General features: G+C 47.2%; 1 protein-coding gene across 1 annotated transcript; it reads right to left on the bottom strand.

The window, feature by feature from the left end:
• Window positions 1–12,645: 12,645 nt before the first annotated feature.
• LOC123155039 (uncharacterized) lies at window positions 12,646–14,084 on the bottom strand. The gene has a single exon (XM_044573610.1). The coding sequence runs from the start codon at window positions 14,076–14,078 to the stop codon at window positions 12,717–12,719; it is 1,362 nt and encodes a 453-aa protein (XP_044429545.1). The 5' UTR covers window positions 14,079–14,084; the 3' UTR covers window positions 12,646–12,716.
• Window positions 14,085–25,653: the final 11,569 nt, after the last annotated feature.

The raw sequence follows: 25,653 nt of genomic DNA, 5'->3' as shown, positions 1-25,653 counted from the left end.
GTGGTGAGACAGACTCCTACTCGGAGGCTTAGCTGCAGCCCAGTGCTCGCCTAAGTGTTTAAAAATCCCACCGAGTGGTGAACCAGACTCCCACTCAGGGGCTTAGCTGCAGTCCAGTACTCGCCTAAGTTTGAAAAAATCCTACCGAGTGGAGAGCAGACCTCCCACTCGGGGGCTTAGCTGCAGTCCAGTACTCGCCTAAGTTTGAAAAAATCCTACCGAGTGGAGAGCAGACCTCCCACTCAGGGGCTTAGCTGCAGTCCAGTACTCGCCTAAGTTTGAAAAAATCCTACCGAGTGGAGAGCAGACCTCCCACTCGGGGGCTTAGCTGCAGTCCAGTACTCCCCTAAGTTTGAAAAAATCCTACCGAGTGGAGAGCAGACCTCTCACTCGAGGGCTTAGCTGCAGTCCAGTACTCGTCTAAGTTTGAAAAAATCCTATCGAGTGGAGAGCAGACCTCCCACTCGGGGGCTTAGCTGCAGTCCAGTACTCGCCTAAGTTTTTAAAATCCTACCGAGTGGAGAGCAGACCTTCCACTCGGAGGCTTAGCTGCAGCCCAGTGCTCGCCTAAGTACGGAACACATCCCAATCCGCAAGGACGACGAGGTGTAAATCGACTGCTACCTTCTCCTTCGGAGTTGCACCACAAATACAAAGTTATTTCGAGTGAAGAACAAGTTCCACTCGACAGATAATTCATGAAGATATTCAACGATAAATCAAGTTCAGATAAGATCCAAAGGTTCTAGACCGCAGATCAAAGTACTCGAGCCTCCAGCTCGACAGAGTTTAACGGTTACAAAATCCACTCGACATTCCGAGGCAAATTTAAAGTGAAGTATAAAAGTTTTTATTCCTCATGCGGAGGACTGGAAGGGGCGACGAACTCGTCCAAGTCGATCCCGTCTGCAATGCGAGTGGCAGCAGCAATGAAAGTCTCCATGAAGTCTTGAAAGTTGTGCTTCCTGGTATTGGCAACTTGGATGGCGGCCAACTTTTCTTCTCGCGCCTCCTTGCAGTGGACGCGGACCAGAGACAGAGCGACGTCAGCGCCACATCTAGCAGAAGATTTCTTCCATTCCGCCACTCGGCCTGGGACTTCATTCAGTCGAGTCATCAGGGACTCGAGGTCATTCTGAAGCGTCGTCCTAGGCCAGAGCGACGTGTCGATCCGTGACATCGCAACCTTCAACCGAGAAAGATAGTCAACAACGTCGGCAACACGAGATTCCAGTCGGAGCACGTTCATAGCAGCCTCGTCCTTCACTGGAGAATTGATGGGGTCCAAGTCTGTCTCCACTCGACTGGTCTCCTCTTCGAAGTTCTGGCAGAATTCTGTAAACACAATTCAAGGATAAGTCAGTGGCTCTACGCAGATTTGGTAACTGCAAGTTAGTCGGGCCGAAATTACCCTCGAGCATGACGAACAACTTCTTGGCGAGTCCACCGAGATAAGCCTCCAGATCGTTCCTCTTCCCCGCCAGTTCACTTGCCTTGTCATTCAGAGCTATATTGCCATTCTTCAAACGACTGACCTCTCGATTAGCCGCGTCGAGAGAAGTTTTCAGCCTGGAGTTTTCCTTTTCAAGAGTACCGACTGAAGCCAGTTTTTCTTCAGCAAGCTTCGTTTTGTTCAGGGCCTCCTTCTGCGCTTCAGCAAGGTCTTGATCCTTCTTCTTCAGAGCCTCCTCCATTTTGTCTGCGAAACAACAAGTGAGATCAACATCGAGGATGGCCAGAAAGAAAGGACAGTCGACAAAGCTCACCAGCCATACCTTTTGCTTCGTCCCTCGCCTTCTGCAAGTTCTCCTGAGCAAGCTTCAAGTCAAGTTCAGCTGGATCTATTTGTTCTCCAACTCAGTGTAGCGAGCCACAAGTTCGCAGGATTTCTGCAAAAAATCAGTCGACAGACAGCCAAGATAAGTTGCTTCCGAGTAACCAAGAGACAATGATGGCGTTTCTAAGATTACAGCCGAATCAAAAACATTCGACATTAGTCTCGGGGACTACACCCAGTGGGTGCACTCAGCGTGCCCCCACTGGTTCGACCAAAAAAAATCGACTGCCCGCAGCCGACCGTGTACAGTTCCATTTGACATGGCCTGACCAGACCAAGTGAAGAAGTTCAGCTAAAGCAACACAATATAAAGACTACAGTCGACTGCCAGCAGTCCACCGTAGTCTCGGGGACTACACCCAGTGGGTGCACTTAGCGTGCCCCCACTCGTCAAAAAGATTAATAGACACACCCAGTGGGCGTACAGATATAAAGATCTTCGGAAAAGAGATTCTTCAGATAGCATATCCTAACAGAACAAGCGGTGAATCGATTGACCTGGACGTTGCTCTGAAGAGTTGAGCTCGCGTCATAAGCTGCTTGGCTGGCTTCCCGAACCACCTTCACTTGCTCCATCATGATCCCCGCCTGGCATATAGCCTCTTTAGCGGCACCCACTTGGTCCTCAGGGACGTGGTGTGTGGCAAAAAGCGAAGGCGGATTTGCAGTCGACGTCGAAGGCCGGACACTCGTCAGAGGTTCAGTGAAGGTCACAGAAACCCGAGCAGTATCACCACCCTCCCGGACTGAGGCCTCAGGCGCCGGAGTAGTTTGTGGGGTCTTGCCAGCCGGCGCCCTCCTGTTCCTTCGCGCCCTTAGCGGCACTTCGTCGTCATCATCAGGAAGGTCAATGACATGAGGAGGAGCTACAAGAAAAATCCAATCGACCAGAATTATAAGAAATCGTCAGTCGACTAAAAGCAGAGCATCAGTAATCGTACCGGGGTTGGAGGTAACAACGTCTTCCATCTCTTGATCATCGTCCTTGGCGAAGATCTCCGAGGTGACAACACTGCAAATTTCGAAAGTCAGTCAGCTTATTCAATTAGTCGACCAAGAGTCCGTCACGTTCGAAAAAGGAAAACAAATTCTACTATTACCCAGAAATGGTGGGGACAGTCATCTTCATCTTGGGCAGAGCCTTGGGCGGCTTGGACGGCGTCGCGCGTGGGTGCTTGGGAGCTTTTTCTGTCGGTGCTGGAGATGAGGTCCGAGGGCGCTTCGACGACTGCCCAACAGGGACAGTCGCCTTACCACGTTCCCGCACAGGGTCGTGTGTAAGCTTGGATCGCCGTTCCGAGCGGGGAGGTTCGACTTCTTCCTCCTCCTCTTCACTGGAGTCGTCGTCGTCATCCCCCTCTCCTTCGCCGTCAGATTCCCACTCTTCTCCCTCGTCTCCACTTTCGCCTCCGCTCGCCTCTCCTTCCTCGGCCTGCTCCTGTGCTCCATTGGGTGTCGAGTACATCTCAGTAGTGGCCTAGAGGACAACAAACGAGACAAAAGTCAATCGACTGATCCAAAAAGAACAAATAAAGAAAGCAAGATCACAGTCGGAAACGCAAGGTCAGACCTTGTCCACTTCGTATGTTTGGTCGAGTGGAGGAATCCTCCTGGCTCCTCGGGGGTTGTCCTTGTTCCCTGTGATACTCGACAGCCACCCTTCCAACATCTCGTCAGTGACCTCCTCTGGGTGAATTCGAGTGGTGTCTTTAAGACCCGAGTACAGCCACATCGGGTGGTCACGAGCCTGAAGCGGTTGGATGCGCCTCCGAAGGAAGACTTCCAACAAGTCCATGCCAGTCACACCCTCGCGGACAAGCTGAACCACTCGACCGACCAGCACCTTGACTTGCGCCTTTTCCTCCGGTGTCACTTTCAGAGAGGCAGGTTTTTGTGCTCGATTCAGAGAAAAAGGGGGAAGCCCAATCGACTGTCCTGGGTTCACCTGGTCTTTACAGTAAAACCAAGTCGACTGCCACCCACGGACTGACTCAGGAAAAGTGATAGAGGGAAAGGAACTTTTTCCCCTCATCTGGATCGCCAGGCCCCCGCACAGCTGGATCACCTGCGTCCGTTCGTCGCTCGACTTGGCCTTCTTGACCGACTGAGAGCGGCAAGTGAAGATGTGCTTGAACAGTCCCCAATGGGGGCGGCAACCCAAGAAGTTTTCACACAAGGAAACGAAAGCAGCAAGATACACAATAGAATTGGGAGTAAAGTGATGGAGCTGCGCTCCGAAGAAGTTCAAGAAGCTCCGAAAAAAAGGATGAGGAGGCAGAGAGAATCCAGGATCGATATGGGTGGCGAGGAGGACGCACTCACCATCAAGAGGCTGGGGTTCGGCTTCTTTCCCCGGGAGGCGCGCAGATTCGTGGGGAATGAATCCCCCCTCGACCAGATCATCGAGATCATCCTGCCGAATCACCGACGGAATCCATTCGCCCTGGATCCAATCCTTGGGCAGAGCAGTCCTCGAGGAAGATCCGCCCCGAGCGGACTTCTTCCCCTTTCCCTGCACCGCCTCCTTCTTCGCGCGCTCCAGAGCCGACGTCTTCTCCTTCACCATCGTCGCCGGCGAAGCTCGAACATACCTACGGCACCAAGGTGGGAGCGGAGGTGGCGGAGGATCTTGTGAAGGAAGGGGGAAAAGTGAAGGCGCACAGTTCGGGGGTCCCGAGCCGGCAGCTTATAAGAGGTCGCTTCCGAGTGGCTGACTGGTAGGCCCAGGCAATCCCGTCAAATCCCGCAACAGGTGCGCGCGCGGTACGTGGCGAAAAAGGTGGCGCGGGGATCGAGGAGCTTCCGTCCTATCCCATCCGATTACTGCGGCCGCCCCCGTCCCGCGCGCTTCCCGAAATTCAAATCCCGCAAAATCCATGGGCCGCAGAACAACTCGTCAAACAGAAGATCCCTTTCACACGTCACTCGGAACTTCACAAGTAAAGAAATTCACTCGACAAGAGGCTAAGAATGGATCAAGGCGACTGAAAGAAGTTGACGACGTCATCCATGACAATTGATCCAAAACAAGACGTTCATATAACATGAAGAACCAGTCGGAAAGATCCCCAACTCCTTCCCCACTCGAACCTCGATCCATTCGGGGGCTAATGATGAAGCTGTGTACCTAGGATAGGGGCATGGACCTGTCCTAAGTACCCTACCCAAGGACATCCCTAGAAGAAGTCACCTTTCAATCGACTTGGAGGTATCCCACTCGACAGATTCAAGACACTCGACCATGAAGCAATCACTCGACCGCCAGGAGATCTAAAGTCACCCTGCACGCAAACGGTTGGTCATTAAGTAGCTTTTATGGTCATCATAGCACTTTATTAGGGGCGTTACCAGTAACCCCCAGTCTTAATGTACTTTAAACCTTGCATTACTGAGGGCTGGAGGGGCCTAGCGAACTCTATATAAGCCACCCCCTCCTCAGTATCAAGGGTGGGTACCCCTGTTATTCATACACACATAATTCAGTCGACTGCCTCCGGGCACCGAGACGTAGGGCTGTTACTTCCTCCGAGAAGGGCCTGAACTCGTAATCCTCGTGTGCTTACAACTCCTCCATAGCTAAGATCTAGCCTCTCCATACATACCCCCCTACATCACTGTCAGAGTTAGAACCACGACAGGCCCCTGGTTCACCCCCGGCTCCATGCAGGGATGCAAAGTAAGCAAGGGTGTCTCCATCTCCAACTTTGACCCTCAAACTGCCCTCATACATTTGCACAACGTTGTCCGGACCGCGGAAGCCATCCAACACGGTCTTGTATCTGTCCATGACACGATTTAGATGTACTTTCTCCTGCAAACCGGAGACAACGTTGGGGGTGTGGGCCCACCCAAACCCCCTCACTCGCCCGCGCGCGTTTCTCGCCTGAAACGGTCAGTGCTGCTCTAGAACATTAGTGCCAACATTCATACTTGACCAGGGCGGACGCGACTGCTCACTAGCACCGACATTGAAGTGGCACGCTGGCCGAGAGAGCGTCGCCCGTGCCACTTCCCGGTGCAGGCGACTGCTTCGTGTTCAAACGACACGATGATCGCCCATCCATCCGTCTGCCGCCAAAATTAATGACATGTGGTTGCCGAGGCGGCTACTCCGACACCACCCGTCCATCCCACTACCGCCACCATTGCTATATAAACTGCTGCCCTGGCCATAGCCACAGTAATCCGCCTCCGGACCCTCTCAGCGCCACTTCCACCATGTAGTCCTCCCATGGCATCGCTCTCTGGGGCGAGCTGACGTCGGACTAGAAGAAGGAGATGGCCACCATTGTTGTCGGCCGGCTGGCTGGCAGGTAGCCAGAGGAGGACGACGTACCAATGTCGGACGCGGCCGCGACGACCCAGTGCCACCCTCCTCCTCCTTCGTGCCACCCTTGCCAGTGCATTGCACCATGACCATTGGTGAGGCCCGTGCACATTACATGGGCATGGTACGGGACGAGTGGTAGGAGTAGTTCCGTGAGGCGCAGGCCGACGATGTCCACAACCACCAGCTCCTCGAGGAGCACCTACAGGCCGAGGAGCAGCTCGCCGCCGGCAGGGCGATTGCGCCGGACGCGGACCTGGCGGAGCAGGCAGCGCTGCTCTACTCCTACCCCTTCGCCCACGAGATCTGCCTTGCCCACTGGCGGTAGGCGGCGGAACTGGCGGCCGCCTACAAGGAGTGCGATGAGGCGGGCGAGGCGGTGTTCGGCGAGACCGACAACGAGGACGACATCGCCAGCTCCGCCGAGGCCGCGCCCCGCCACAACGACCACAAAGCCGACACATTCGCAGGCGTCGCCGGTAGCAAGGAAGAGTAATGCACGATAGGTTGCCCACCGCTCAAGTCTCAAGAAGGCCACCGCTCCACCCCTCCCATTGATGCCAAGCTTGGTTGGCTTAGCATCGTCGCCCGATAGAATGACACTATTAAGATAAAAGATTTGGTCTTGCTCACGTCCTTTGAGTGAATGTTTTTTACTAACAGGAATGCACCCTGGCATTTTCTTAGAAGCTACGTATTCCATTTTCGTTTGTAATGTTTATTCAGTATGCAAGGCTGATTGGTTGATCGTGTTGCTTAGAATGGAATTTGGACCGTCTTAAGTAGTACTCCTATTTCCTTATGGACGAAAAAGAACGGTGCAGGGGAAGTTCATGTCTTAAAACTAGATAAGTTCGGAAAACAAACCACGAGCGGTTCAAAAAAGGACCGCCCTTCACCCTAGTAGTTCAGTTATCCAATGAGTTTTAGTCCAAACTTGAGGTCCTTGAGACGATGGTATAGGTAAGTTCAGTCATTAACATGTCATTCAGGTTTGCATGGAATAAAAAGAGAATTGTTTGTGCCTATCAGTTGTGTAAGTTGTTTCTCTTATGACTAATGCAGTCATTCTATGTTTAGATGTTACTGCCCATACACGAGTAAACCCGGCTATTAGAGTAAGAGCATCTTTCACATGCGCACAAAATTTTCACGCGGTAAAATAGTTTTAGCGCGCCATTGTAGCACTTTTAGCGCGCCGGATCCAACATTGGTTTAGCAGATGCCAAAAAATGTGTGCCCAAAAAAACACGCAGTGCAAATTGTGAAGCACGCGCAATCCAGCTCCCCAAATTTGCAGCTTTTCATAGCGCTTTTTAGCGCGTGCCCAAACATTTTTTACGCGTGCACTATTTTACAGCTTCTGCTGTAGCTATCTGGCGCTTAAAAATTCTACTGTGCTACTTGGTTTGATATATGGCATATGGCTCTGTTCTAAAATTTATTTACTGCCATACACCGGTGCAAAAGCGAAAGACCAGAGAGCAAGTGAGCCATCCATATATACACGAACTTTTTTTTAGTTGGAACTAATTCATGAGTACATCATCCATGTGAAGAATGCTAGTATCAAATAGACAAACACAAATATTCCTAATACTAATGTTTTAGCTGCAAACTGCCGTCGACCGTGCTTAGTGTCTAACGGTCGTTTTGGCTCGATGTACCACGAGCGCCGGCACAGCGGGCACCTGTCGCTCTTCTTGAGGACGAGCTCCAAGCACGCGCCATGGAAGACGTGCGGCTTGCCGCATCCCGGCCACGCGGCGAGGTCATCGCCCTCGAGCAGCTCCAAGCAAACGGGGCAATCCTCCTCCCCGGCGTCGCACCGCACCGGCTCCGGCAGATGCAGCTCCATGCCGGCGTGGTACCCACGCAACGGTTCATCAGCCATGCCCTCCAGCGCGACGCGCACGCGCTCCATGCGCTCCGGCGTGTGGTCCTCAGGCCGGAGGATGCCCACGTCGACGAACACCTCGACGCGCTCGGCATGTGGTGGGACGGTCGCGTCGGCAATCAAGCTTGACCATAGCCTGTGGAGCCTCCTGTGGAAGCGGCTATGGTAAACCAGCGGGGCCACCGACGCGCCGACCCACCGGCGCAGCTCCCTCGCCGTGTCGCCGGCGGGCGGGACGACGAAACGGAGCTGGTAGACCTTAGTGCTTCCGCGCACCTGCTGCACGCCTCCGTCCGACGTCGCTGAGAAGTGGGTGCGGCGGTAGATCACCGAGATGTGCTTGCCGTTGCCTTTTTGGCTCCCCGCGGCGGCGACCCGCATGATACCGGCCGTGCCAGGCGCTTGTCCGTCAACCTCGTCGTCGCTCTCATACTCCTCATCGATTCTAGTATTAGCTTCGTCCCTGCCGGTGCTGCTCGCCCTGACCGCTTGTCCGTCATCGTCGCCGCTGGCGCTGCGCGCGGCTCGCGACGACACTAAACTCGACCATAGCTCCTGCAGCCGCCCGAGGAAGCGACCGGGGAATACCAGCGGGAACACTCCCTCTTCCTCCTGCTCGTCGATGTCATCATACCAGGAAACAAGGGAGCCCTCGAACTGGACGACGACGACCGCGCCGGCGGAGGAGGGGTCGGCTCCGGGCCGCGTGACGTAAAGGGAGCAGTCCTCACGCAGCTCCACCGCGGGCCGCAGCTTGGCGCGGGGCCTCTCCGCCCAGAGCGACGCGAGCACGACGCCCTGGCCGACGGCGCTCGCTGGGTCGACGAGGAAGACGTCGGTGAGCCAGATGGGATGGTCGGCGCTCGCGATCAACCTCTGCTCCCCACCGGTCTCGATCTTGAAGAACCAGGGGCGGCGAAGTTGTCGCTGCCGCTGATCCATGGCCATTATATTGCTCGATCGATCGCTCGACCTCTTTTCGTGCACTCCTTTGAAGTAAATTGATCTCTCGCTAATGCTTTGTGCGTGCAGCTGTGATTATATTGACCGACTGGAGACTGGGACTGGCCGACGACTCCGAAGTGCACTCTCATAGAAATCCCGGTTAGGATTGGGACACGGAGCGGACACCCTTCCAAGTTCCAACTTCACCCCGTACTCCTAGCTAGGGATGTATGCTAATCCTACATCTGGCATTTAGAGCATCTGGCTCTTGAATCTTTTTGCTTTGGCGGCTGCTACAAATCAGCCGGATGATTTCTTAGAGAAATCATCCGCCTGTACAACCGTCCGATAAGCGTGCAAGGGGCCGTTGGATCAAAACAGGCAGCAGTGAGCGTGACAGCTTCAGCGCAGCCCCCGCGGAGCTCCAAACAAGCATCGACAGCTTCCGGTGAGCTCCATTGCAACCCGACGGAGCTCCAATGCAGCACCAATGCTCCGGCGGAGCTCCATTGCAACTCCGGCGAGCTCGAACGCAGCACAAAGGCTCCGGCGAAGCTCCATTGCAACTCCGGCCGAGCTCCATTGCAGCTCCGATGAAGCTTCAACGATCTCCTTGGTGCTTCACTGCAGCTCCGGCGCGCTTCATTGCATCTCTGTCATGCTTCGTTGAGGCTCCGGCAGCGCTTCATTGCAGCCCCGGCGGAGCTTCGACGACCCGTAGAGCGCTCCATTGCAGCTCTGCCGCCGGCGACTTGCAGCAACCAGCCGCACCGCCCCGACGTTGCGCCGCAACACTATGGCCATGGACGAGTTCTTGCGTCGCAGCACCGATGGGTCGTCGACGAGCGGCCGCCTGCCCCTGTGTGTTGCGTCGCCCCCTCGGGGTTGCAGCACCACGGCGGTGGCGCGTGGCGGAGATGCGCGGGGGAGGGGGGGCGTCGCTAGCCGCCTCCTGGTTCGCCGCACCTGGGCGGGGTTGCCGGCGTCCGCCATGGGAGCCTATCTCCTTTCTCGCGTGTGACGACACAGAGATGGGGGAAAGTGGAAAAGTAATGTAGAAGAACGTGTGGAGAAGATTGGGTTCGAAGAGATAAGGCCGGCTGGGGAGCGGTGGATGGGCCCACAAGACACGTGTCCAGCACAACGCGCGGCTTACGTTTGTTTGTTTTCATCCGGATGAAAACAAACGTTTTCCTTTTGCTTTGCAATGAACCAATGGAGCTATGATTACATCCGTACATCCATGTAGAGAGGAGTAAATTGCACAAACCACCACTTATTGGGGCTGGTGTTGCGCAAAACACCTACTATACGGGTTTGTTGCAGAAAACACCGCATATTGGTGTAATACATTGCAGATAGGTCTAATCTAGTATTTGAATGCATTGACATAATTACTGACAAATGGGTCCCGCTCGTAAGTGCACATGTGACAATAAAACCGGCCACATCAGCCAACATATTAGACTGTCATTATCTCCAAAACCTGTGGTCCAGTTGAGCCGAAACTTTCCTAGATTAGTATTGAATATATGTAGTATTTACTGAAATTATTTCACATTTTTCTGAAAATGTCAAAAAAATTCACACTTTTCTAAAATTGTTAACTTTTGAACCCAAATTTAAATGAAGCAAGTTCGGCATGAGATCACCAACACAAAAACATGGTAGATATTGTTCCCATTAGATTTTAGCATCAAGTAGCTGGCATGAAAGTTGGATAAAGGATAATAATCAGATATGTTGCTGAAACAAAATTTATACCGACACAAGGGACAAGGCCTTAAACACATGTCAAAATCAAGCGCAGAACCTAAGTAATAACAACACAAACGTCTCAAAAATAGGATCCTAAACAAAAATATGTCGATCAACGGCAAAATTTATCCCCAAAAATGTAAGGGTTTCATGAGGGAGAAGAAGACCTAGGAAGGTAGGGGAGAAGACGAGCATAGCTCAGGTGAGAGGGGGGTGCTTACCCGATGATTGGGTAACGGCTCCATCACCACTGATGGGATGGTCGCCGCCGCCTGCTGTTTCTATGCGGAAACTCTGTGCTAGGTCGTTCCTCTCTGCTCCGAAAATATATTTTAGAGCACCTACACCTAGGCCCCTCTTATCTAGCCATCCATTCTTCGTATCAAGATCCATGCAAGTACATTTCTCTTTTTTGTTTCTATCACATAGAACATGTCTTCAAGTTAAACCTTTGCAGAACAGTAAAGTCTTCAAGTTAAAACCTTTGCAGAACAGTAAAGCTTTCTAGCTAAAATCTAGGATAGTTTTTTTAGATTTTTCCGCCCAACATAAATATAAAAAATAAGTTTTATTTGATTAATATATATATATTTTAGTATTTATGTTGGACGAAAAATTCTGAAATTTTTATCTCACATTATAGTTAGTAAGTTTTGCTGCGCTGCAAAGTTTGAAGTTCAAAACATGTTCTATATGAGAGAAACGAAAAAGAGAAAAAATGCATATACAAATTTAGTTGTCTCGCACAGATCTTAAAGCAATATTGGAGGACCAGGATAGCAAGGCATGGGTGCAAGTGCTCTAAAAATCTGCGTCCCTCTTTGCTCGAGCCACTATGTATGAGATGGTTGTGTCTTGTTTCATCGACATCGGCTTTCAGCCCATCTATTTTTGTGAGTCGGCTTCCAGCCCACTTATTAAACTGTTTTTTTAACTCTGGTCTTTTCACTTCTTGGTCTAATATACATTGGCTGATGTGGCCGGGTTTTATTGTCACGCGTGCACTTAGAAGCGGGACCCATTTGTCAGTAATTATGTCAATGCATCCAAATACTAGATTAGACCTATCTGCAACGTATTACACCAATATGTGGTATTTTCCGCAATAAACTCGTATAGTAGGTGTTTTGTGCAACACCAGCCCCAATAAGCGGTGGTTTGTGCAATTCCCTCATGTAGAGAGACATAACCATTTTAACTACTCTAATATAAAAACATAAATAGCCCGCCATGACCACTGCTACCATAAGTAACAAGTTGTTAGGGCATCTCCAACGTTCCCCCCAAATCGCCCATACATACACGTCCGAGCGCAGTTGTCCAGACCTCGCAAGCCATTCAATAACAACCATATCGATCCGTGGAGTAGTCCGGATCGCAATTTTTCCATAAACCAGAACCAAACGAGGGCGAGGGGCTTTGAGGGAGTTTGGACACGAGTCACGTAGAACTCCAAGACCCCGGGCCCACCCAAGCTGAAGCGGAGCCGACGCTTTTGTAGTTGGATGCACTATTTCCGCAACAAAATCCTCCAGTCTCCTCTTCCATGCCGCTGCTCTCCACCCAATTTCCGCCCTTTTTCGTCACGAGGGCCGATCATCCCCACTTGTCATATATAGTATGAAAATAATGTGGGAGTGTTTTTTCATGCATAGAATCATTCATCTTGACAACAATGGTCAGTGGGCAATAATCAAACAACTTGAGAGGAGATGAAAGCAACTTTGATGAACAATCATTTCACTAACAAAAAATAAAAGAAGGCATACAATTGAGGAATTGAACAAACAAATTTTCCTTCCATTAAATCCAATTATAATGACATCTTCGTATATACACCAAATACAGCTGGCGCAATTCATCGATAGATGAACTCACGAATACACAAACAACCAGTTGAATGAAGCTACTTCAGAGAACATTCAAGCTAGTAACTGTAGTTACAAGGTCTATCACTCTAGCTTGTGTTTGATGTCCAGCTTGTGTCTACACATAGGGCAGATGTCCCTGTTCTGGAGGACGCCCTCCAGGCACGCGCCATGGAAGACGTGCGGCTTGCCGCGGCACCCGGGCCACGCGGCGAGGTCGTCGCCCTCCAGCAGCTGCAAGCAGACAGGGCAATCCTCCCCAGCGACGTCTACCCTCCTCCGCTTTGCCGGCCGCTCGTCTGCGTTTCTGCCTCTATCGTCATCGCCGGCTAATTCGCCTTCCGTGCCGCACCGTACCGGCACCGGCAAGGGCAACTCCATGCCGATGAAGCGCCCGGGCCACGGGTCCGCCACCATGCTTTCCAGCGCGGGGTACATGTGCCCCATGCTCGCCGGCGTGTAGTCCGCCCGCCGGAGGATGCCGACGTCCACGAACACCTCGACGCGCCTTGCTCCCGGCGGGACGCTCACCTGCGACGCCAAGATGGACCATAGCTCCTGGAGCTGCTTGGTGATCTCCTCGAGTTTCTTGCTCGAGATATCGGGGTATATGAGCAGGCCCAGAGACGATCCGGCCCACGCCAGCGACCTCGCCGTGTGGTCGCCGGTGGCGATGAACCGGAGCTGGTGCTCCGTCGTCCTCCCTCGCCGTTCCACGCCGTCCGGTGATGCCCTGAAGCGGGTGTAGCGGTAGAGCACCAAGATGTGCTTGCTGTCGTCTCCTCCTTCGCTCTCCACGGCGGCGACTCGCATGAAGCCGAGCGTCCTCCCGGCGCAGGCGAACCGCGGCGCCGAACCTCCAACGAGTTGCCCCTCGGGGACGAACTTCCTACGGTGCAGCGTCTGTAGAATGCCTAGCGTCACGTCATCGTCGGCGCTGGCCGCTTGTCCGTCGACCTCACCGTCGCTCTCCTCCTCATCCTCCTCCTCCTCGCTGCTGCTGCCATCTTCCTCGTCTTCCGAATCGACCGAGTATTCATCCTCGGGCTCGCTGTTGTCGTCATCGTCATCTTCGTTCTCCAACCCCTCGCACAGCGGCGGCGGAGGAAGAACGTGATCGTTAAAGCGACCCTCGAAGCGAACGGCGACCGCCTCGTCACCGGAGGGATCGCCTCCATCTCCATGCCGCCTCACGCGAGAGCAGAAGAAATCGCTTTCCATCACCAGCACCGACCTCGGCAGCTCCACGCGGGGCCCCTCGGATGACAGCGATGCGAGCGCGAGGGTCCCGCTGGCGGTCTTGACGTAGGCTTCCACGACGACGCTCCGGCCGCTGGGCGGGCCGACGAGGGAGACGCTGGTGACGGCGCCGCGGCGGCCGTCCAGCACGCAAGACCTCACGGCTTCGCCGCCCTTGACGTCCACGGACCAGCAAAGGGTGGCCATGACGGATTACTCTGGTAAAATCGTGATTACCCAGAGTTAAGCAAAGCGTGATCCTCTGCTTATATGGATGGATCCCAGTTACGTAGGATTGCACTAGGATTTGGCTCGGAGTCCATTTCGATGGACGATCGAGTTGCCGGGGAAAGCCGTCCGATCCCATCTAAATCAGTTTTGGTTCGTCTGATCGTCGTAGCAGAATAATCCGAAGTGCTCCACAATTTATTTTCCCGTCATTGTCAGAGAATTTCCTCTTGCGCGTATGGCGATACTCTCTCGTAGGAAATGTTTGTAGCGATTCAAACACATCCATGCAGCAAAATGATTTGTGTCAAGCTTCTAAATCAAGGGCGAAGCGACCGGTATATTAACTTTGGGGGTCAACCGATATGAATATAACATATTATTTTCTCACACATCTTTCGATATAGACCAAAATATCGATCGATATGGCTGATATCTGACCCGATATGTGCATTGATATAGACTAATACATACAGTAGTAGATGACAACAAGTCTTTCTTAGAAACAGTGAAAATAAGTTTAGGTATTTACAACTTCATTGATCGATCAAGGATATGTGTTTATAATATTCTGAAAAATGCATATGTAATTTATTGTTATTAATCCCTGATCAAGGATTTTGTAAATCTTTGTCAAATAGTTTCTTAATAAGCGAGTAAATAAACTAGTAATCTAAATCAGTTTTGCTAAAGCACATCTAGATGTGCCATAAGTATTGCACATCTAAGTCCTATATCATTGATCTTATGTTGAGATTCGTGTGGATATTTTCTTTTTCTTTTTTCTTTTCCTCTTCATATTTGATTCATTCACTTAGATGTGCAATAAGTAGGGCACATCTAGATGTGCCCTAGACATTCCCAATCTAAATTTATTATGTTGACGCGTTGACATCCTACTCTCTTTTCTTTTTTACTAAAAGACATGTTTTGAACAAGAATATGGTTATTTTTTGGATATGTTTATGATATAACTACATATCACCAAATAACTGATATCCGTTATGCTGGTGGCAAACCGATACGAACCCGATATTCTATATTTCAAACCTTGATTTGTGTATTCAACAAAACCCCACTAGTCAAAGCAAAATAGGTAAGAAAATTTGCCATAACATAAAGAAAAAATTGCAGCATGGAGACAAAGCATTTGCAGTGGACCTCCAGAATCATTGCAACATATCATCTATGTGCTTCCAATTGAAAAAAGAGCTTTGATGTATTGCATGTTGAAATGATGTATGCATCATGGATATCTTAAAATCACTAACCAGCTAATGATTTTGTAGAGCCGGCCTCGCCAGTTGGGATCATGGGCATCCAATTTGGCTCATCGAATCCCCGTCGATGTCGTATCTGGGGTTTAGCATGGTGAAAAACCTTCGGATCGATCTTCCCGTGGTCGTGTGCCATGGCGGTGTAACGATCTTTGCTGGCCTCTCCACCTGCAGTGATGAAGAAAGGCGGAGGAAGAGGGCATGAGCAGTACGGGCATGGCAGCAACAATAGATCATCACTGTGGAGAACAAAGAATGTGCATGTTGCTTAGCAGAGAGAGAGAGAGAGAGAGAGAGAGAGAGAGAGAGAGAGAGAGAGGCGCTGCACACACGCATGCCACGCATTAGATCTATCCAATTGAATGATCGAGGGTGGGGTGGGAGTCTTTTCCCTCTTCTAGACATAAGAGCGGGAGAACCTAGTTGGTGGGTACCCTTGTTGGGTGGGCGTGGCCGCATCATCAGCTTGCAACATGGCAGTTGTGTAGCCAGCGAAGGTGGCGTGCTCCAATTGGTTTTCCTCCAACCACCTTGCTGCTACAAACCCAATGTAGATTTGTGGGGATCGCCAGTGTAGGAGTTTGTAGCAAGTAGCAAATTTTTTCTCAGTGCGAAACCAAGGTATCAATCCGTCGAGGTAACTGCATTCTTGCAACGGTAGTTATTTTCAACAACACAATTAAAACTTCAATTGTGTCCGCAACAGAGCTAACAAGGGTGTCAACCTTGCTAGTCTTGCTAGTTGCACAAGGTAATTAAGAGGCAACTTGTTTTTTTTGCGAGGAATTAAGAGGCAACTTGGTAGATAATATTTTTGTATTTTAAATAATAAAACAAAACAGAAAATAAAAAGACATGCAAAATTTGTTGGAAGGTGATTCTTATGCTAAAAACTGAACCGCGGCTCATAGGTTCACCAAGTGCATCTCTCCAATACATAAAAGTGCGGCAAGTAATATAATGAGTGAAGTGCACTGTAGGTCCTTGAACTATTCCAGGGATGTCATGTAGGTCCTCGAACTATGAAAATCGTCATCTAGGTCCTCAAAGTGCAGTAAGTGTGTCATTCAGGTCCAAAATCTCCCTGACAGGCTCTAACTGGCTAGCTGGCACATAAACAGTAACCGTAACAGTACGCGGCAAACAGTCCTGAATTCCTATGCGTGATGAACAGTACACGACAAAGAATAAATATAAAAAAATATCAAAAAACTGAGATCCTTTGTCATCGAAGAGACCCTGGCACGTGAATAGTAAAAATGTCATTAATTCAAAAAAAGTTTGCGAACGATGAATTTGGAAAAATATTTGTGACTTTAATAAAATGTTCGCGAACGATGAATTTGGAAAAAAATATTCGCGACTTCAAAAAAATATTCGCGAGTTTAAAAAAAGTTCGCGAACGATGAATTTGGAAAAAATATTCACGACTTCAAAAAAATGTTCGCGAACGATGAATTTGGGAAAAAAATTCGCGAGTTTAAAAAAAGTTTGCGAACGATGAATTTGGGAAAAATATTCATGACTTTAAAAAAATGTTCACGAACGATGAATTTGGAAAAAATATTCGTGACTTTAATAAAATGATCGCGAACGATGAATTCGGAAAAAATATTTGCGACTTTAATAAAAAGTTCACTAACATTTTTTAAAGTCAGGAATTTTTGTGGTTCGCGGACATTTTTTTCCATACCCAGGAACAATATTTGTGGTTCGCGAACATATTTTCAAATTTATTGTTTGTGAACTTTTTTAAAGTCGCGAATATTTTTCCCATATTCGCGAACATTTTTTTGAATTAATGAACATTTTTACTATTCACGCACCAGGGGTATCTTTGATGCCAAAGATTTTCAGATTTTTTTGTTCATATTTTTTATTTTTCGCACTGTTCACCATGCCAGCTGGCCATTTAGAGGGGGTTAGTGAGATTTTAGACCTGGATGACACACTTACTGTACTTCGAGGACCTAAATGACGATTTTCATAGTTCGAGGACCTATGTGACACCCCTGAAATAATTTAAGGACCTACAGTGCACTTCACTCTAATATAATCATGTGGAGAAAATGCAGAATGAAATTTTTCATGCTCATGTTAAACATACGGATGTGTTGATTCTACATAGGCAGTACGTCCAAATATATTAGACTGAGATACCCTTTGCATCTTATAGCAAAATAGCATGTCCCTTAGATCGAGATCCCTCTGCACCATCTGAACTTTAAGTGTAAACCCATGTAATTACTGTAAGCAAGATGATATATTGTTAGTTATGAGATCCAAATAATAATCTAATAAACCTTTATCCTCAATGGCAACAATTCAATACAAGCGTTTCCAGTTTCTGATACTGCGCTAGTTTATTTGCAAGATTGAACTTGAGCAATGCACATCTCTCCGACTACTGAGTACTTATCTAGATTGGCCAAGAATAAACAAGCAACCGGAAGAAATATACATCTATAGGTTAAATATAAAGGCACCATGAATATAAACATAAAAAAATAATTCATCACATGATCTACAACACTGCTAAAAATACATCAGACGGTGGCACCTCGGCTCAAAGAACCGGATCTGCCCTTCATACCAGCCGAAGGATTTGAATCTTCTGTTACACGGTACAAATTGACATCATGCACGACCAGAATATATTACAACACACAGGGTACATGGGTACGATATTAGAACTCTTAGCGAGGCAAAGACGGCACTACACGCTTTACAGGAAATGGAAGCTACTCTCGCTTGAATGGAATAGCTCTCTCACGCGAGATTGAGCCGGCTTATTTTTCTGAGGGTTTTTTTTCGCGAGCAAACACTTCACTGGTTCGTTCCAACTTTGAGATCGTTGCTTCACATGTTTCATTCGCTCCGATAGTTTCTTTGTCTCTTTGTTTCTTTTTTTGATTTCTTTGTTCTTTTCATGTTTACTTTGGCTTTTTTTCTTTCTTTTCACCGGTTTCTTCATTTCTTTATTTGTTTTTATGGGTGTTTTATATTTTCATTATTTACATATCGTTTTTCTTCATTTTTCACGCTTCTTACCTAGTTTTTCAGTTTTTTCATGAGTTTCTCCATTTTCTCTTGTGTTCTTTGTTTTTTGTTGGTTTTCACTGGGGTTTTTTTTTCGTTTTTCTTCTTCTTCTCTTCAGTTTTTTCTTTTCTCGGTTTTCCTGATTTCTCTTGTTTCTTTTTTCACTTTATTTTTTTGGTTTCTCTCAGTTTTTATTACACATTCAACACTTCTCATATTCATCAGACAAAAATTATATGCATGTTTAACATTTTAAATACATGATTTTACCTTTTTCATAAAATATGTACATTTTTGGTATAGATCTAATACATTTTTCGAAAATGTTTAACTTTTTTCAAATACAAGTTTAATATTTTTTGAATACATGATCAACATGTTTCCTGACATTTTAACATTTTTCAAATGCTTCTTTAATATTTTTAAATAAAATATTTGACATTTATTGAATACATGTTCAAGATTTTTTCTATACACGTTTAACTTTTTTTCAAATGCTTGGTTAACTTTTTTTAATACATGGTCAACATTATTTTCGATACATATTTAACATTTTTCAAATGACTGATCAACATTTTTCCAAATGCAAGATTAACATTTTCTGAATACATGGTCAACATTTTTTCTATACACATTTAACAGTTTTCAAACTCTTCATTAACATTTTTTAAATACGTGTTCAATATTTTTTAAATACCTGATTAACATTTTAAAATTCATGATCAACTTTTTTCACAGACATTGTATATATTTTATATACATTTTTGGTATACATGGTTAACATTTTTTTTGAAGAACATTTAACATTTTTCAAACGCTTGATTACCTTTTTAAAAATACTTGTTTAACATTTTTATAAATGATTGATTAATGTTTTTGAAATACATAATGATTTTTTTCACACACTTTGTATATTTTTTGTATACATTTTTGGTATACATGGTCAACATTTTTCTATACATATTTAACATGTTTCAAATGCATGGTTAACATTTTCAAAACATGATGTAAAATATATTTTTATAATATATCAGCTCTATAAAGAAATATAAGGGCGTTTAGATCACTACTTTAATGATCTAAGTGCTCTTATATTTCTTTACGAAGGGAGCATATGTTTATAGTTTTTGGAAGTGTAAACAAAAGTTAAATAACAAATAAATCCAAAGATGAAAAAAGTGAAAAAATAATAGAAAGAATGAGGATGTGACCTCCAGCGCACCTGGGCCTGCCCACCTCGCACTGCCCTTGACATGAGGGTTCCCTTCGTCTCACTATAAGCGAGACATAGGGGCGCCCCAACGTTGGAGACAAATGAAGAGGACCGATGCTTCTGTTAGTTTTTATGCACTGATTTTTTTTTGTTATTTTTGATGATTGCACAAGCTGTCCCAGTATTTGCTATGACTACTTTCAACATACCAAAGAAAAATTTGGAAGGTATACATGATGCTATAGTTGGATGTTGGTGGGGTGATGATCAAGATAAGAAACGGATGCACTAGATGGCGTGGTGGACATTGTGCATACCTAAATTAAGTGGAGGTATGGGCTTCCGTCACTTACATTGTTTTAATGTAGCCATGCTTGCAAAGCAATGCTGGAGGTTGTTAAGAGAGTCCGGATTCCTTATGTTCTTCTATCCCAAGGACGGAATTTTTTCCTGATGGGATTCTTTTGAAAGCTAAACTGAAAAGTGGATCATCATTCACATGAAAAAAATATTATGTCGGGTTTTGAAGCTTTCCAGAAGGGCTATATATGGAGGGTTGGGGATGGAACACAAATTGATATCTGGAGTGATAACTGGTTACGACCAGTAAATCCTAGTCTACGAGTTTTAACTCCTAAAGGTAGGAATTTAGTGCAAAAAGTTTGTGATCTGATCAATCCAGTCTTGGGTCAATGGGATGAGGAGCTCGTTAGGGATATTTTTGGCCAATTGATGTTGAATCTATACTGTCAATTCCGCTAGTGGATGATTGTGAGTATTTTGTTGCATGTCACAATTGAAAAACATGCATATTTTTAGTAAAATCGTCCTACTATGGTGAGTGGAACCGTAAGTTTAGAAGAAGTTAAGCCAGTGATCATGACACTGGACGAGCAGGAGATAGGGAGGTTTGGAAGAATTTATGGGCATCTACTGTGGCAGCAAAAGTGTAAGTTTTTGGCTGGAGAGCACTGAAAGAATCTATCCCGTGCGTGGGTATATTAGCACGTAGACACGCCGTTCATTCGAGTCAATGCCCTTTTGGGTCCACTGGGATATGAAGATTTGAAGCATATCATTTTTTACTTGTACTAGAGCAAGGTGCATTTGGAAGGAATTAGGAGTAAAAGAAGAGGTAGAAGTGTCTCTGTGTGCCGACATATCTAGAGCCGTTGTGTCGGAGGAGCTTTTAAAAAACAACCATTCAGCGCCCTCATGCCAAGAAGTTCGCATACGAGAGCTAGTTCTAAATACCGCTTGGTATATTTGGTGGGAGAGTAGTGAAGCAACACATGGAGAGGAGCTCCAGCCAATCAAACGATCTATGATGTCAACTAGTATTTTATCACTTAATTATATCAGAAGCGGGAAGAAAAAAAAGCTCAAAGGCCTTGAGTGAGATGGCATAAACCCCATGAAGGGATGTGCATGGTGAATGTGGATGCTTCTTTCAATCAGGAAACCCATGTGACCCCTTCAGGCGGGGTGGTGATTAGACTCTAATGAAGGATTTGTGGCCCCTTGATGCTTCAGAATTTAAGGAGCACCGGATGTACTTATGGTTGAAGCTACTGCTGTTCGAGATGGTGTAAGATTTGCTCAGCAAATGGGGCATTACAAGGTTATTCTTCAGTCCGACAATGAGCAGGTAATGTCGACTCTTATCTCAAGGGTTTTTTTTTGTGACTGCAAGTTCAGCAATTTTCCATGGCTGCATGCTACATGCAAGTGCCTTTGACTATATTTCCTATGAGTTATGCCCTAAGGAAGCAAATGTGGCAGCACATGAGATAGCTAGATCGTTTTTGTTTTATTTACATTTTTTTACCATGGTCAATGAACCCCCTACATTTCTCAAGCAGTGGCTTATAAATAATGTGACGATTTTTGATAAGAAATAAAAAGCCCTCGGGCTTGTTGGTAAAAAACAAGAGAGCGATTTGGCTGCTACCTGGGCCAACATGCTAATTGGGCGGCTACCATGCTACGATGCTACACTACTATGGACCTTAAGGCTTGCCGCTGGCCGATTAGTGACAGCAACTGGTTGAGAAATTTCTAAAAAAAAGCAACTGGTTGAGGAGCGCTCTTTTAGGAGCCTCCGCAACGATGCCACGTATTACGCTTTGAGTGCTCCTGCCAAAAATAAAATATTTTTACGCACGCGTTTTTAGCTTTTTAGATGATTTTTTTGGGGGAGAGGGCTCAACTTTTCGGTTATCTACCGGTCTTTCTTAGCTTTTCGAAAAGAAATTGCACGAAAAATTGTATTTTTTCCATGAAGGCATGGTTTTTCTTTCGCGAGGCACGGACATGCCTCTCGAAAATGGGAAAAACAAGTTTTTTCTTTTTTTTTTCTTCCATGACAGGCATGGCTTTGTTTTTTCGAGAGGCACGGTTGTGCCTCTCGAAAACGAAAAAAAACGTGTTTTCTTTTCTTTTTCTTTCATAAGAAGTACGGTTTTGCTTATGTGAGAGGCACAGTTTTGCTTCCGCAAGAGGCACGGCCATGCAACTCGGAAACGGCTTTCGGAATGGGAAAAAACGTGCTCCCGTTTTGTTTTTTCATCTAGTTTTTTTGTCAAAACCTATCAACAGGGGATCTAGTTTTAAAGATCTCAACACGAGGAATTCAACGGTGAAAACCGCTCGAAATTTGGACACACGGTTTAAGCGATAAAACGTTTTGAATAAACAGATCTACGAAAAAATGGAAAACTGCAGGTTGCAACAAGTGGCGCACATGCAACACACCACTTGTCACAACCTAGGGACGGGGGAGTGATATTTGAAAGGAGTACTCCTCAATTGATGATTTCGCCGATTAGTTCAAGGAAAATCATTAAAACCAATCGGATGATTTCTCTCCATTGTAAGCCGCTTCCTCCGCGTGACACGTACCCATGTGGGCCACCCGCTGCTTCACCCTCCACAAGGCCAATCTTATCTCTTCCGCAGCAGACGCCCTCCTCCACTCGTTCTTCTTCCTCTCTTTTCCCCTTTCGAATTCTTTCTTTGTCACTCTGTGTGCCGACATATCTAGAGCCGTTGTGTCGGAGGAGCTTTTAAAAAACAACCATTCAGCGCCCTCATGCCAAGAAGTTCGCATACGAGAGCTAGTTCTAAATACCGCTTGGTATATTTGGTGGGAGAGTAGTGAAGCAACACATGGAGAGGAGCTCCAGCCAATCAAACGATCTATGATGTCAACTAGTATTTTATCACTTAATTATATCAGAAGCGGGAAGAAAAAAAAGCTCAAAGGCCTTGAGTGAGATGGCATAAACCCCATGAAGGGATGTGCATGGTGAATGTGGATGCTTCTTTCAATCAGGAAACCCATGTGACCCCTTCAGGCGGGGTGGTGATTAGACTCTAATGAAGGATTTGTGGCCCCTTGATGCTTCAGAATTTAAGGAGCACCGGATGTACTTATGGTTGAAGCTACTGCTGTTCGAGATGGTGTAAGATTTGCTCAGCAAATGGGGCATTACAAGGTTATTCTTCAGTCCGACAATGAGCAGGTAATGTCGACTCTTATCTCAAGGGTTTTTTTTTGTGACTGCAAGTTCAGCAATTTTCCATGGCTGCATGCTACATGCAAGTGCCTTTGACTATATTTCCTATGAGTTATGCCCTAAGGAAGCAAATGTGGCAGCACATGAGATAGCTAGATCGTTTTTGTTTTATTTACATTTTTTTACCATGGTCAATGAACCCCCTACATTTCTCAAGCAGTGGCTTATAAATAATGTGACGATTTTTGATAAGAAATAAAAAGCCCTCGGGCTTGTTGGTAAAAAACAAGAGAGCGATTTGGCTGCTACCTGGGCCAACATGCTAATTGGGCGGCTACCATGCTACGATGCTACACTACTATGGACCTTAAGGCTTGCCGCTGGCCGATTAGTGACAGCAACTGGTTGAGAAATTTCTAAAAAAAAGCAACTGGTTGAGGAGCGCTCTTTTAGGAGCCTCCGCAACGATGCCACGTATTACGCTTTGAGTGCTCCTGCCAAAAATAAAATATTTTTACGCACGCGTTTTTAGCTTTTTAGATGATTTTTTTGGGGGAGAGGGCTCAACTTTTCGGTTATCTACCGGTCTTTCTTAGCTTTTCAAAAAGAAATTGCACGAAAAATTGTATTTTTTCCATGAAGGCATGGTTTTTCTTTCGCGAGGCACGGACATGCCTCTCGAAAATGGGAAAAACAAGTTTTTTCTTTCTTTTTCTTCCATGACAGGCATGGCTTTGTTTTTTCGAGAGGCACGGTTGTGCCTCTCGAAAACGAAAAAAAACGTGTTTTCTTTTCTTTTTCTTTCATAAGAAGTACGGTTTTGCTTATGTGAGAGGCACAGTTTTGCTTCCGCAAGAGGCACGGCCATGCAACTCGGAAACGGCTTTCGGAATGGGAAAAAACGTGCTCCCGTTTTGTTTTTTCATCTAGTTTTTTTGTCAAAACCTATCAACAGGGGATCTAGTTTTAAAGATCTCAACACGAGGAATTCAACGGTGAAAACCGCTCGAAATTTGGACACACGGTTTAAGCGATAAAACGTTTTGAATAAACAGATCTACGAAAAAAATGGAAAACTGCCAGGTTGCAACAAGTGGCGCACATGCAACACACCACTTGTCACAACCTAGGGACGGGGGAGTGATATTTGAAAGGAGTACTCCTCAATTGATGATTTCGCCGATTAGTTCAAGGAAAATCATTAAAACCAATCGGATGATTTCTCTCCATTGTAAGCCGCTTCCTCCGCGTGACACGTACCCATGTGGGCCACCCGCTGCTTCACCCTCCACAAGGCCAATCTTATCTCTTCCGCAGCAGACGCCCTCCTCCACTCGTTCTTCTTCCTCTCTTTTCCCCTTTCGAATTCTTTCTTTGTCACTCTGCTTCCAGCCATGGTCGCGCCCACTCCTCTCTTCCTGCCCTCTCCCACTCTCGGATCCGACGAGGAGTGTTCCTGCTGCAAAGTGGCACCTCTACGCTGCCGCGACGAACACGACGACGGTAAGCTTATTGCTGAGAAGGGGGCGCCACCCGGGTTTGCAACGGCCGTGGTGCTCCAACCCACCTCGCCGGAGCAGTCGACATTCGCTGCTCCGCTGTTTGTTGTGCTGCAGCTGCAATGAAGCATCGTCAGAGCTGCGACGGGCTACCGGTGCTACGTTGGAGCACCGTCGTGCAGCTGTTCGTGCTGCAATGAAGCATCGTCGGAGCTGCAATGGGTGGCCGATGCTGCGTTGGAGCATCGCCGCGCCGATGTTGCGCTACAATGGAGCATCACCGGAGCCGCGACGAGCTGCCGGTGCTGCATTGGAGCACCACCGAAGCTGCGATGGGCCACCGGTGCTGCGTTGGAGCACCGCCGTGTCGATGTGGCGCTACAATGGAGCATCACCGAAGCTGCGACGAGCTGCCGGTGTTGCATTGGAGCACCACAGAAGCTGCGATGGGCCACCGGTGTGGCGTTGTTGTTGCTGCCCAACGATGAACTCTGTCGATGATGGGATGCGGCTCCTGCTTGCGAGCGGGGCGGCGCTGCTTCCGCGGCGAGTCGTGCTGTGGCAGAACGTGTGTTTGACCGATCCAACAATTGCGAGAAGAAAGATTGAATGGCCCGCCACCCGACTGATTCCCCGAAGAAATTAGTCGGCTGATTGGTAGCAGACGCCTTAGTTCACTGAGACTACGAGGCAATAGTGGGTGCGGCTACGTGCCGCCCGTTGTGATTACTAGCATGGGGTCGCCTACCAGAGTCGTCGCTGGGCCGGCCCAATAATCACATGGGCCACGCCACACTCATGCTACTCGTGTTTTTTTCTTTTTTTTCCTTCCATTTTTCTTCACATTTTTTATTTTTGTTTTATTTTCTTACTATTGTTTATTTTTCGAAATAATCTATATATATATTACAAACAACATACTTACATAAAAATTGGAAAAATGTAATCATGCATTTCAAAAATGCTAAACTTGTATAGGAAAATGTTAATCATGTGTACCAAAAATG

This window comes from Triticum aestivum, chromosome 7A (genome assembly GCF_018294505.1).
Source record: "Triticum aestivum cultivar Chinese Spring chromosome 7A, IWGSC CS RefSeq v2.1, whole genome shotgun sequence".
Classification (NCBI taxonomy): domain Eukaryota; kingdom Viridiplantae; phylum Streptophyta; class Magnoliopsida; order Poales; family Poaceae; genus Triticum; species Triticum aestivum.
This window is presented reverse-complemented; position numbering and strand designations above follow the sequence as displayed.

Coding starts and splice junctions, on each gene's coding strand:
- LOC123155039 (XM_044573610.1), bottom strand. CDS start 14,078: ATGGCCACCCTTTGCTGGTCCGTGGACGTCAAGGGCGGCGAAGCCGTG.